At 33.5% G+C, this 13,193-nt stretch overlaps 1 protein-coding gene across 1 annotated transcript in view; it reads right to left on the minus strand.

The window, feature by feature from the left end:
* The window catches only part of SCLT1 (sodium channel and clathrin linker 1), a gene marked incomplete at its 5' end in the record, with an annotated part of 255,805 nt that overhangs the window by 149,938 nt on the left and 92,674 nt on the right, over nt 1-13,193 (minus strand). Inside the window, 4 exon segments of the mRNA XM_082653872.1 lie at nt 1,897-1,967; nt 6,029-6,094; nt 7,874-7,996; nt 12,945-13,080. Of these exon segments, the coding sequence (XP_082509998.1) occupies nt 1,897-1,967; nt 6,029-6,094; nt 7,874-7,996; nt 12,945-13,080 (396 nt within the window).

Here is a 13,193-nt window from a genome sequence, read left to right on the forward strand (position 1 = left end):
AGTCATAATACTTAAAATTCAGCTTATTCATATAAGGTTTTGCTCTATGATGCAGTCATTATAAATACCATTTAATTATAATATAAATTTATTTACATTGAATGTAAGTCAAATGCACATAATGAAACTCCAATAAAAACTCAGGACACTGAGGCTTAGGTGAGATTCCTGGTTAGCGAACACACTGCTGTGCCAGGATGTTGACACACCCTGATTCCATGGGCAGAGGACACAGAAGCTCTGCTTTTGGGACCTTCCTAGATCTCACCCAGTTAAGTCTCTTCTTTTGGCTGGTTTTGATTTATGTCCTTATAATAAAATTTTAATCACAAGTATGGTGCTTTCCTGAGTTTTCTGAGCCATTTTCAAGAATTATTGAGCCTGGGGGTTAGTGAGAACACCCACATTTGTATTCAATTGGTCAGAGGTATGAGTGGCCTGGGGACCCATGAACTTGTGGCTGGCATCTGAGTGAGTGTAGTCACATTGGGGATTGTGCTCTTAACCTGTGGAGTCTGTAATAACTTACTGTCAGAATTGTACTGCAATTTGATATATTTTCATACTATCTAAAGTATTTTTATAATGAACTTCCATTACTATTATAATTTAAAAAGCCACTTATATTTTGAAAAAAAAGAGGAAGAAGATCTTGCAATTATATAAATCATTAGTATTTTAAATTGCAAAATCAATAACTTTGAAAGAAATAAGAAGAACTAAATAAGAGCCAACAAGTAAAAATGGCTAGGGGAAAAGAAGGTAAATTTATTAAATTAAATTTAAAAGTTCATGAAGGTAATAAGAGAAAAATATGAAAACTGGTATATAAAATTTTGTAAAATAAAAAATAATTTCGTGAAATAAGTTTTCCTTCAAAACAAAACCAATATAATGCATTTGCAGGGCAAAATACATGATGGTGGGAAAAATAAATAGCAAGGTTCATTTAACAAACAGTAACTTACAACTTTTGTAAAATATAAACTTACATTACAATTTAAAGGTATTTCTACATGACAGAATCACAGCAAAAAACCTTATATGACTAAGCTTCTGAATTTTAAGTATTATGACTAAGGGGAATGAAATGTGAAAAAATGTTTTTTTTGTCATTTAGAGTTTTTCCCGTGAAGTCTATTGATGCAATGATTTTTAAACCACTGGATCATAATATAGACATACGATATTAAGTTGCCTGGTTTTTAAAAACCCCTTATTGGCTGCCTTCTCCTCCCCTTCCCTATCTCACTTCCCCACTCCTCTCCTGGTATTACCTCTACTGGTATTACCTCTAAATAAACTACGTGCTTTCAAACTCTTAGGGTCTGCTTATGGGAGAATACAAAGAAAGATATGTGTAGAAAAATTTTTTAAGAGGACTGATTTTCTTTCTTTCTTTCTTTCTTTCTTTTTTTTTGAGCTCTAAAATCCGTATAAACATTTATTCTGCCCCTGCCTGGGGGTGGGGAAGAGGGGATCCGGGAATTGGGGATCTGCGGGCCATTACAGACAGCCCCCGGAGGTGGGCGGGGCTCTGGTGGGAAGACAGTGTCCAGAGGCCAATGGGCCCTGGGGTGTTCAGAAGGCAAGGCCCTGGGGGCTGATGGAGGGGCTGGCTTGGTTCCCAGAAGTCCCAGGAAGAGGACTGACTTTCTTCCATAAGCACTAGTTTTGCCATCATGGAACAGCCCTTCACATATATGTATTACATTGTTGCCTGACTGATAGTCTTGATTTCAGTTTCTTCTTGTCCCAAAAGATCATGCACATAAGAAGCTACTGACAGCAGCTTAAAAGGGAGGAAAAAACACTCACGGGAAAAATTATGACACCAGTGCTTCCCCTGAAGAAAAGTAATTATTAATAAAATAACAAAATTATTTTTGAAAATACCTAAGTTGTTTTCGGAGTTGCTCGATTTCCACATTTTGTTCAGTTACTGTTTTCAAAAAGTGTTGATTAGTCTGCCAAAAGAAAAAAAATAGAAACATTCAGTATCAGAACATTTAAAACTGTATCTTTAAAGACTAACTACAGGGTATATGAGTAGAAAAAAATGAAATGAAGTCATGATAATAATTAGATTTTTTTAATGATAAAATATAACCCTGGCCATCTTTCTGTGCCTTCACTACTTCAGTGGACACCTGCTTCACTTCAAACTACCTGCATTTGCATTTCTGTGTCCTCTGGCTTTTTCTGGCCTTCTGAGCCTCCTTTGCTCACCAAACTGTGCAGAAGGCTATATAGGTGGTGTAGAATTCATGCCCCCAGCCTGTTCTGTAAGAGCCCCAAAACAATGACCGGATGGAATTGGTGGGTAAAAATCCCCAACTCCCATGCCCTGCGGTGGAATAACTGAGGCTGTTTCTTTACTGGCTTCCACAGTTCAGCAGTGGGATTAAGTTTCAGTTACCCACAGTGTTAATTTGCTTGATTGTTAAAAACCCGTTATTGGCTACCTTCTCTTCCCTTCCTAGTCTTGTTTCTCCACTCCCCTACTGGTTTTTCATGGTATTATCTCCCAAATAAATGGCATGCTCTGGAACCCTTTCCTCAGGGTCTGCTAATGTTAAAGTAAGTTATAAAGCAGTCTTCCAACTGTAGAATAAAATTTTCTAAGGGAATTGATTATCTTCTCTAAGTGCTGGTTTTACCCCAACTTCATATTTTTAATACACTTTTCTATTTCCCTCTACTTGGGATGTCCTCATTCAGCCAGCATTCATCCCTGCATAACCTGTGTGGTCACTCTAAGGCAAAACTGATTGTTTCCTTTCTGCATTTTGATAAAACTTTACATATACTTTTACAATGCACATTGCACCGTACTTAAGTACTATGTTTAAAGTCTACGTATATTCCTGGCTACAACATGTGCCTGTTTTCGAAGACCAGCTGCACCCAGAACTCCCAGCATCTAGCACATGATTCAGTACATTCTAAGCACTTATACCTTTGAGGAATGAATGAGTGAATGAATGAATGCCTTAACTAAGACATGAAAGAGAGTCTGAGGACTGCATCTTTATCTTTATCTCGGGAAGTAAACTACTCCAGAACAGAATTTAGTATTCAATTCACAGACCACAATTTAAGAGACCAATTATGGCATGCAGAGAAAGAGGGATACAATAATGAAAGGTAGGTAAATTACACCACACCAGAAAAGTTAAAACAAAACAAAAAACTGTAACACTGGGCATGAGTTACAACAGACATATGATTATATGCAAATAATTGAAGGGTCGACTTAAAAAAGAATTGAGCTTGTTCTATGTTACTCCCAAAGATAAAACCATATGTCAGTGGGAGGAAGCCTGGTAAGAGAGATTTTAGCTTTCTAATAATCAGAGTTCAAAGGAACAGGCTCTTTGGGGAAATGACAAGATCTCTTACAGGAGATATTCAAAGCAGAGGCTAGAGGATCATCTAAACTGTAAAGCATTTAATAGAAGGATGCCTATATCACTTGAGGGAAAGGATGATCTTTAATATCATTTCAAATTCTCCTTTAAAGCTATCTCAACGACTTCAGACCAAATTGATTCCCTTTTATAATGTTTATAATGTACCATTCATGTTTTACTATATATAGTCTTGGAACTGGCATAATTAATGCTTGTGATTTTTATTATTTGGGAGCACCTTAAAGGTAGATTATGTAGAGTAATTAGCAGAAGTATAAATTAGAATCGTGAATTTTAAGAAGCTGGTGTTGGGAACAAACACACATAACTTGCTAGCAAGCCTAGTAAGAGCTCAACAACTGCATCTGAATATGGCTTTATGATGCTCTGTATTTACGATCACAAAAAAATTATATACTATACCTATACTATAGAATCTGGAGATTCATAAAGGTTCAGAGAATCCCTTTCAATCATCTGTCTTAGTGCCTTATTCACCGATTATTTCATATGTCATTTCTGTTTTTCCAACTAGACAGGGGCTTTGTGGATAGATGCACATTTCTTTTGCAACTAGAGAAACTATAGCAGTAGAAGGAACTTAGTATGCAATTAACAAGTATTTTTGAGTTACTTTATAGAGATGAGTAAGTCTCAAAAAAAATATGATTTCAGTAAAGGGAATTTCTAGGAAATGTAAACTCTTATTGCATCTACAGTAAAAATAAATAAATATAAACTTCTATTTTTAGGTACCATTCGGGTCAGGGCATTTTACCTTCTGCATGTCACTAAAGTACATTGGTTATAAAAGATTTTATTTATTTGTTATATACTCATCAATTTATTGTACATCTATAGGAGCCTGTTCATTTCATGAGTTTATTCATGTAATCAGAAAACTTTTTAATGGAAATTATTTGCTTTTGACTCAAACTTGCTCCTATGACCATGCTCTGAATGCTCTTTGAGACTTTACAAAATCTTCACTATCACTTAAACCTCCTTTACACTTAGTAGAGTCATGTTTAATACCTTAACGATTGATACATTAAGAAAAATTCAAGTCTTAAAAATTTCTCTTAGCCAATTTCCTCTATTTTAACAACCAGGGTAGTCTTTTCTTTGCTCTTTATAACACAATGCTTAATCCAACTTGTCACTTTCTTATCACTTTTATTGTATCCATAGCTTATTATTCTTAGTTTTGGCCTAAAACTATGAATGCCTTAGAAATTTTTAAAGTATGTCCTGTAAATATTCAAATATGTTTTTCTATGACTTACATCATAATGATTTGGGGCTGTATATAATAAAATATGGGCCCTGTGGTACAAAATACCAAAGGATTATGTAATCTGCACAATTCTAGGAAATACTGAAAAAAGAATAAACAAATGTTATAGCAGGTTAAACTATTAATGTCATGTAGAAACAGGATTTCTTTTTTTTTTTTTTTTTTTGCGGTACGCGGGCCTCTCACTGTTGTGGCCTCTCCCGTTGCGGAGCACAGGCTCCGGACGCGCAGGCTCAGCGGCCACGGCTCACGGGCCTAGCCGCTCCGCGGCATGTGGGATCTTCCCGGACCAGGGCACGAACCCGCGTCCCCTGCATTGGCAGGTGGACTCTCAACCACTGCGCCACCAGGGAAGCCCAAAATTTCTTAATTATGGAAATCAGTCATCATTTTATTTTGAAGTACTTTAATACTATTTAAAAACTCTAAGAAGTATATTATCAAAAATTATAAGTGATTAGAAATTCCAAATGTTAACATAAGTAAAACAGGGAGAAATTTATTTAATAATTTTTTACATGGTTAAAGGAGAAAGTTTTTTTAAGTACAATAAAATTGGATAAACTTACCTTTGATGGCACAACTCCACTCTTAAACAAAGACATTTTTATTAGGTACTACCCTGCTAATTCTGAATTAGCAGGGAAACTAAGCAAAATGAAGAAAGGAAAGAGAGGAAATTACCTGGGATGTCATAATCCTATTATTCAACAATGAAGTGAAATAAAATTCCAAGAAGGAAAGGAAGAGAATAAGAAAATAAAAGTGAGAGGTGGGGAGAAAGATAAAGAGCAGAGCTGGGAAGGTTAATTTTATTTCTTTTGAGAAAAAATTAAAGGGAAATTTAGGTGTAGCAATTTAGGTGAGTCGTGGTCAATCAACTAACAAATGATTCTTAGTGTTCTATTGTTTTTAAGGATTTGGGTTAGCATTTGTCTAAAAGTTCCACCATTCTTAGTGTATACCTAACTATGTTCTAGATGAAATACTAAGAACAAAGCATGAGTCCTACTCTTGAGGAGCTCACAGTCGAGATTACCCTCAGGAAATCTTACCAAGGACTCTTAAGAGTATTTTCAGATTAGGATATATTTCAGATAGATGTTAGCTTTAAATCTCTGGAAACCAGCGTGAACCCTCATGTCATGCTGCTGAATGTGAAAGAAAAAGACAGATAAAAAGAAAAGAATACTGCCTACCTATTTTAATTTCAAGTATTTTTTCTTGTTGATTTGCCTTAGCAAAAATAAACATTATTACTTATAGTGACAATTTCTAGTTTATATAACAAGTGCATTAAATGGATATTTTCACTTACCATTTCTGTGGTCTCATTAGTTACATGAAGTTGCTTGGTCAGTTGTTGAAAATTGGTCAGCTGATCCTGTAGTAGGAAGAGGGAATACATAAATAGCATTTTGCTTGCAACCCATATTTAAAATTCAACTAAAATCAAGGCTAAAATCATTATGCCTAAATCTAGATGACATCAATTGTATTTCTTCTCACAAGTACTGTGTGAATTAACAGTTGAAGAAATAAAAAGATAAAAACTTTTTAATGATTACAAAATTAAATAAGGTGGCAATGTGGAAACTAATGTAGCTATTTATGTTTTATGTGAAATCATTATTTCTAGAAATCAATCCATTAGTAGATAGATATGCTAGAGAGACCTTACCCAATATTGACAAACAATATTCAAACCTATTCAAAACCTACAGTACAAACCACAGCACAGGAGTTATTGTGCCTTTCCTCCTTCTTTAAAATTCTCATGGCTTGAATGCCCCACAAGTTTTAAATTTTTTGATTATCTGTTATGATCGGATTAAACATCATATGTCAGATGACAGAATTCAAGATTGATGGATAACTAGGGAAATAAGGACAAAGTATTATTTGTTAAGTCGTATACAAAAACAAACAAACACAAAAAACTCTAACTGCAGGGACTTCCCTGGTGGTCCAGGGGTTAAGAATCCGCCTTCCAATACAGGGGACATGGGTTCAATCCCTGGTCGGGGAACTAAGACCCCACTTGCTGAGAGGTGCAGCCAAAGAAAAAAAAGGAAAGAAAAAAACCCTAATTGCAAAGCTATAGCATAAGAATGATCTTATTCAAGTGGAAAAAAATTCCCTAAACCCAATGGCTTAGTTGATTAACCTAATGAAAAAACAGCCTTAAAAGAACAAACTTATATTAGAAATGGTTTCCAGATCTCAGAGGTAAGTGTTACGGCACAGACTACATGTGGATTATTTTCAAACCAGGGCATGTATAGAAAAATCATTTTGTAAACTGCAAAGCATCATTAAGTATTATTATGACTTCTTTAGGTAGAAATTCCTAGTTACAGTGATAATAATAGGAACAGTCATAAACTGGAATTTGAAAAGTCTATAAATGAGAGTTGAAGAGAGGCATGATAACCAGTATATTTAGACAGCTGCCTTCTCAAAAATCCACAGGAAAGGAATCAGAATTGGAATTTCTCCATAGATTTCAATGTACCTAGCAGAAAAAGAATCAATGGAAAGATAAGGGAGGTAGATTTTCCAATGGAATGGATGGTCTTGTGAGATAGTACGTTCTTGTCAACAGAGGTATAAAGCAAAAGCTATATGTTCACTTTAAAAGAATATAAAATGATTCTTGCTTTGGATAGAAAGAAGTCCTTAATAACCATTAAGAGCCTGCCTATTGTAAAATCCTATTCTGCTTAATTTATGTTAGACAAACTTCACATTTTAGTAAAAGGTCACATTTAAGGTTGTTAACATTTTCATTTCACAAGTGTTGTCATCACATTTGAGCAGGCTTCTTCCCTGTCCATGGTCTAATGATTAGTCTTTGTCTTTTTTAACCAGGTAAAAAAATCAAGAATATAAAAGTTTTGGAGATCCATTTACACATAATGATCTTAGAGCTGCTTATTAGCACTAAATACAGCTATCGTTGCTAATCACATTATAAAACCCTATGCACACTAGGCACAGTTTTGATTATCTTATGTGTTCAAAAGATTTCTAACCACTGAAGATCAATTTACTGCCAACATAAATAACGCAGTAGAGACTTAGGCATTCTTCTCCAAAACTGAGTTTCTCCAGAATGCAACTTCTTACTGATATACAAGAAAACCATGAAATCCAAGATTACCTTTTGTTTTTGACTTTCAACTACATGAATCTGGGCCTCAGTCATATGTTCCTGGTAAAGTTTCTGTAGTCTGTCCAGCTCCTGAGAAACAGTCTGCCACAGTTCTACAGCCTGAGTTTTTTCCTATAAAAGAAAAACATTTCAGAACTCATTAAATTATTAACAGGCTACTGCATAGTACAAATAAACCATATTCTTTTACAGAATGAGTTCTTGTATATAAAGTCACAAAATAAAAATAGAACTTGTCTAAGATTGTACAGTTGAAATATTTTTGATGATATAAAGTTGTAAATAAAATTATTTAGAGGGACTTCCCCGGTGGCACAGTGGTTAAGAATCTGCCTGCCAATGCAGGTGATGCGGGTTTGAGACCTGGTCCGGGAAGTTCCCACATGCCACGGAGCAACTAAGCCCATGCGCCACAACTACTGAGCCTGCGCTCTAGAGCCCACGAGCCAAAACTACTGAAGCCCGTGCACCTGGAGCCCGTGCTCCGCAATGGGAGAGGCCACTGCAATGAGAAGCCCATGCACCACAACGATGAGTAGTCCCCGCTCGCTGCAACTAAAGAAAGCCCGTGTGCAGCAATGAAGACCAAACGCAGACAAAAATAAATTAATTAATTAATTAATTAAAAAATTTAGAGAATAAACCTAAAGATGAAAATTCCTTACTTTGAAATTTTCTTTTTATTCAGATTTAATAGCTAAAATTAAAACCCTTCAATCACTTTCTTGTTCCAGAAAGTGTAAGCCATAGAAATTACTGATGAAAACTGTCCCTGGTAAAGTACAAGAGGTTTTTTTCTGACTGCTAAAGTAATAAATGTTTATCATAGAAAATTAGGAAAGTACAGAAAAATAGAGAAGAAAATAAAATTACCTAATATTTTTTAGCACTTGATAATAAATACTGCTAACATCTGGATATAAACATCTTTATGAATGTAGTCTTGTTTGGATGTAGTCTTGTTTATAAATGTGATTTGGGGGGGAGAATTCTGTATTTTTTTTCTTTAAAAAAACTGGGAAACACAAAGTGTGCTGTTTGTATTGTCTATTTTTCACCTGGAATTTTATAATGAGAATTTTTTCAGGTCATTAACTATTCTTTCAATATAGTAATTCTCAAAAGTGATATGGGGACCCTTGAAGAAAAAATTTTGTTCATAATAATATGAAGACATTATTTGCCTTTTTCACTCTCATCCTCTCATGAGTGTACAGTACAGTTTTCCAAAGTTTATATGATGTACTGTGTGATGTTGTCATTGCTCTGATGGCTACCAAAATGCACTCTTATGCTCCCATTTGTTTCTAAAAATGTCTTAGTTTTAATTAGTAATATGATAAATACCCCACACAAAAAAAACCTCTTTGGAGTCCTCAATAATTTTTAAGCATACTGAAGTGGGGTCCTGAAACCAAAACGGTTGAGAAACTTTAAGCTAGCATATAAAAAGCATTATTCTCTTTTTTCTTTTTTGCATGTACTTTTTAAAAATTGAAGTATAGTTACCTCAGCAAGCTGTTGACAGAATCAAGAAGAAACTTTCATCTCTTTGTCCCTAAAGCCCAAGCTTTTAAATCCCAGGTCAGAGCTAATTCTCTCAGTTTTAGTAAGTAGGTAAGAAGGTGTAGTGAAAAGATATGCATTTTTGGAACAAAATGAGTATACATTTCAAATAAATATACACTTATAAGCTTTAAGGAAACTATTTCTGAGGCATAACATGCATTCAGAAACACACAAATCATAAATTTGTACAGTGAGTGCACCCATGTAACCAGCACCCAGTTCAAGAAAGAGAACATGATTACCAGCAGCTAGAAGCCAGCTGCCCCTTTCTTACAGATACTACAATCCTCCCAAAATAACCTTTATCCTGACTTTTAAAATTATTGATTAGTTTTGCCTAAAATGTATGTAGTTTAAAAATATGTAGACAAAAGCAGAATCTGGAGCCAGAATTTGGGTTGGATTTCTAATTCTGGCTGAATGACCCTGTACAATTCATTTTATTTCCTTAAGACTGCTTTCTTTTCAATAGAATAGTCATAAAAATGCCTCATAACTCAAAAGACTGCAGTTTCCCAAACGTGCCTGATGGTAAGTCATCTGGACTACGAAGAAACCCCAGATTCTCCTAAGCCAGTGGTTCTCAAAGGACTAGCATCAATACCTTAGAACCTGTGAGAAATGTAAATTACTGAGCCATATCCTAGACTTCTTGAATCAAAAACCTGGGGGAGGGGGTGACAATCTTTATTTCAGTAAGCCCTCGGGTGATTACGATACACACCAAAATTTGAGAACCACTGTACTAATGTATAACACATCATTTGGAAAAAACACAATGTAAGTGATTCCACATTTTTAGGTTTTTAAACTACTTCCAATTTTTCACTATCAAAACATTACTATAATGAATATATTTATTCATATATTTTTATATACTGTTTCTTAGGACAGATTCCTAGAATCTATGTGATGTCACCATCTAATTAACTGGTTAAAGGATATGAACATTTCTAGGGCTCTTACTGCCAAACTGCCCTCCAGAAAGATTTTTACAAATCACACTATTATAGGAGAACAAAATACTCCAAACTAAAAATATTTAGTTAGGTACTTGATATTGTACTAGTGCTACTGGCTCCCAAAGCAACTATACTTGAGATACACAGAACCTTTTGCACCTAATTTTAATTCTGCTTTATCATGCTGTTTAGTAATAATAATGATAAAGATGATAAAAATAATAGGTAGATTTATGAACTCACACATGTGCTAGGCATTACCCTATGTGCTTAATGGGGATTCAAAATTTTAATTACCATAAGAACTCCATAAAATAAGAATTATTATAATCTCCATTTATAAAGGAAGAAGGTGAAGCACAAAGAAGTTTCCCAAGATCATAGAGCTACAAAGTAGAATGGGGACCAAACTCAAGAAGTTTGGCCAAACTTTTCTTCCAAAAGCTTGTGTGTTTCACAAAAGTAGGAGCCAACATTCTGCACTGTATATGATAAATACTAAGCACAGTGCCTCATATATAATAGACACCGAATAAATATCTGTGGAATGGATGAAGGTATTTGAATCTTCTGTTAAATTCTCTAGACTTATTCCTTTAATAAAGCATAATATAATAAAGAATTCTCCCTCTTTCTCTCAATTTTCTACTATAAATTGTATTTTATTGAGTTTTAAATTTATTCAGTTTGGATTCACCTAATCTTCACGCATGACACAAAGGGCTTTCAATCTAGTGATGGATACCAAAACAATTGTATATGTTTTACTAGAACTTAATAATAAATTTAATAAACATGTATGAATAAGTAATAAGAATTATTACTTATTATTAGAATTAACATTATTATTATTCTATTATTATTATTCTATTATTAGAATTAACATCTGACATTACTATTTTATGGATTTATTAACATTTTTCTATTATTCATACTTTATAAAATTGCCAAAACTCTCACTCAGTTAAAATTCCATACTTAATATACAAAATATATTGCAGATATTGTGGCAAAATTTGTTTTTAACAAATCTCCTTTTTCATTTTTGACTGGTCAAACTTGTACCTCACCAAAGCTTCTGTGAAGTAATGATCCAAAATGTAGCAAAAAGGTAGGACCCCATCTTCAGAAAAATAATATGTACCAAGTAAGATGAAGATGGAGAAAGGCAAAGACAGGAGAAGATAGGAGGAGAAAGAGGTGAGAAAAGAGAGAACAAGTGTGGTTTAAAAAAACAAAGAACAAAATTTAGCAATACAAATTATAGCAACAACAACAACAAAAAGAAATTATAGCAACAAAAGTACTACAGGGAGATGCTTTTAAGACATAAGATTTGTAGTTTCAAAAAAAGAAAAGAAAACAAAAAATGAATCCTATCTAGTTTTGTACTTTTTTCTTTTTATAAATTAAACAAATTTTGGATTTATTGAGGTATGACTGACAAATAATCATTGTCTATATTGAAGGTGTACTTTTACATATGGTCTGTCACAATATTTTTAAAGAGTAATAAGAAATGCACATTCTGCCACAGCTTTCAAAGGACATATTTAATACCTTGTTAGAAAGCATTTATAAGTTTACAGTAATTTTCATTTATTTATATGTCAACATTAATAAATCCTTTCTGAAATACTAGTCTAGAACAGAGTAAAGAACATGCTTTTCTCATTATTTTTGCCTCTATTATTTTTCAAATTCCTTCCCTTTACACATTAAAAAGAGTTCAGTGCTACATAATGCTCCTTGTCAAGGTAGATTCAACCTATCCGATTAACTTAAAATATCACTTTCAAAAGCAAAGAATTCCAAAACCAAATTTACAAGGAATAAAAAAATGACTTTTCATAGATAACTATAAAATCAAAATTGTAATAAAGTATTTCTAATCCCCATTTATAAAATGAAGAAACTGAGGCACACAGGAAGGTAGAAGAATGGGATTAAAATTCATAAAAGGTATGAGATACCTAGGATGCAAAATTGTAAATTAAAATAAAATTCCCTTACATATAACCAAAAAAAATTGTGGTGCTGAAAACAGGATATATACAATATAGCTTCTCAAATATTTCAATTATCATGAAGGAGGAAAAAAGGAGAAAAAGTATAATTCTAAAAGAAGCATAACTTTAGAAAAATATAATTCTATAATCTTTGAAAATTGAAGAAAACAGTATCAAAACAAAACACAGGAAAATGAAAAATGTAAATTTAGGCAAGTGGATAATTGATTCTTTTCTTTAAAAATTTTCTTTGGCATTAAAATATTTTATAACACTTAAAAAATCATGCCAAAAGAATTATGATTCAGTTAAAATATATACATGGCAACTACATTTATAACATACAGGGAGGGCACATATTATAAGCTTTGTTACCTGTTAACTATTTTGCAAACTGTAGAAAATCATTATGCTAACAATTTCAATATTCTGTTATTATCATTCATAAATAATGATTGACTATAGATTTTTTAGAAACTCTGTTTATTTAGGACATAATTCAATACATATATCACTCACTTGATTGGCCAGTTGTAGTTGTTCTTGAAGATTCCTGACTGTTTCATCATCTGTACATATCTCATTTCCCATCTCTGTGCCAAAGGGAATGGCTTCCAATTGCTTTTCAACAGCATCTTTTAATTCACTGTGCAACCTTTGGAACAAACAGTTAACAATAATCTAATTTTGGTAATAGTAATTACTGTTTCAGGTCAACTAAATAAACATTTGGGTCAAAAAATCACTATTTACACAAAAATCATTTTT

Source organism: Grampus griseus (assembly GCF_964374135.1).
Source record: "Grampus griseus genome assembly, chromosome: 4".
NCBI lineage: Eukaryota > Metazoa > Chordata > Mammalia > Artiodactyla > Delphinidae > Grampus > Grampus griseus.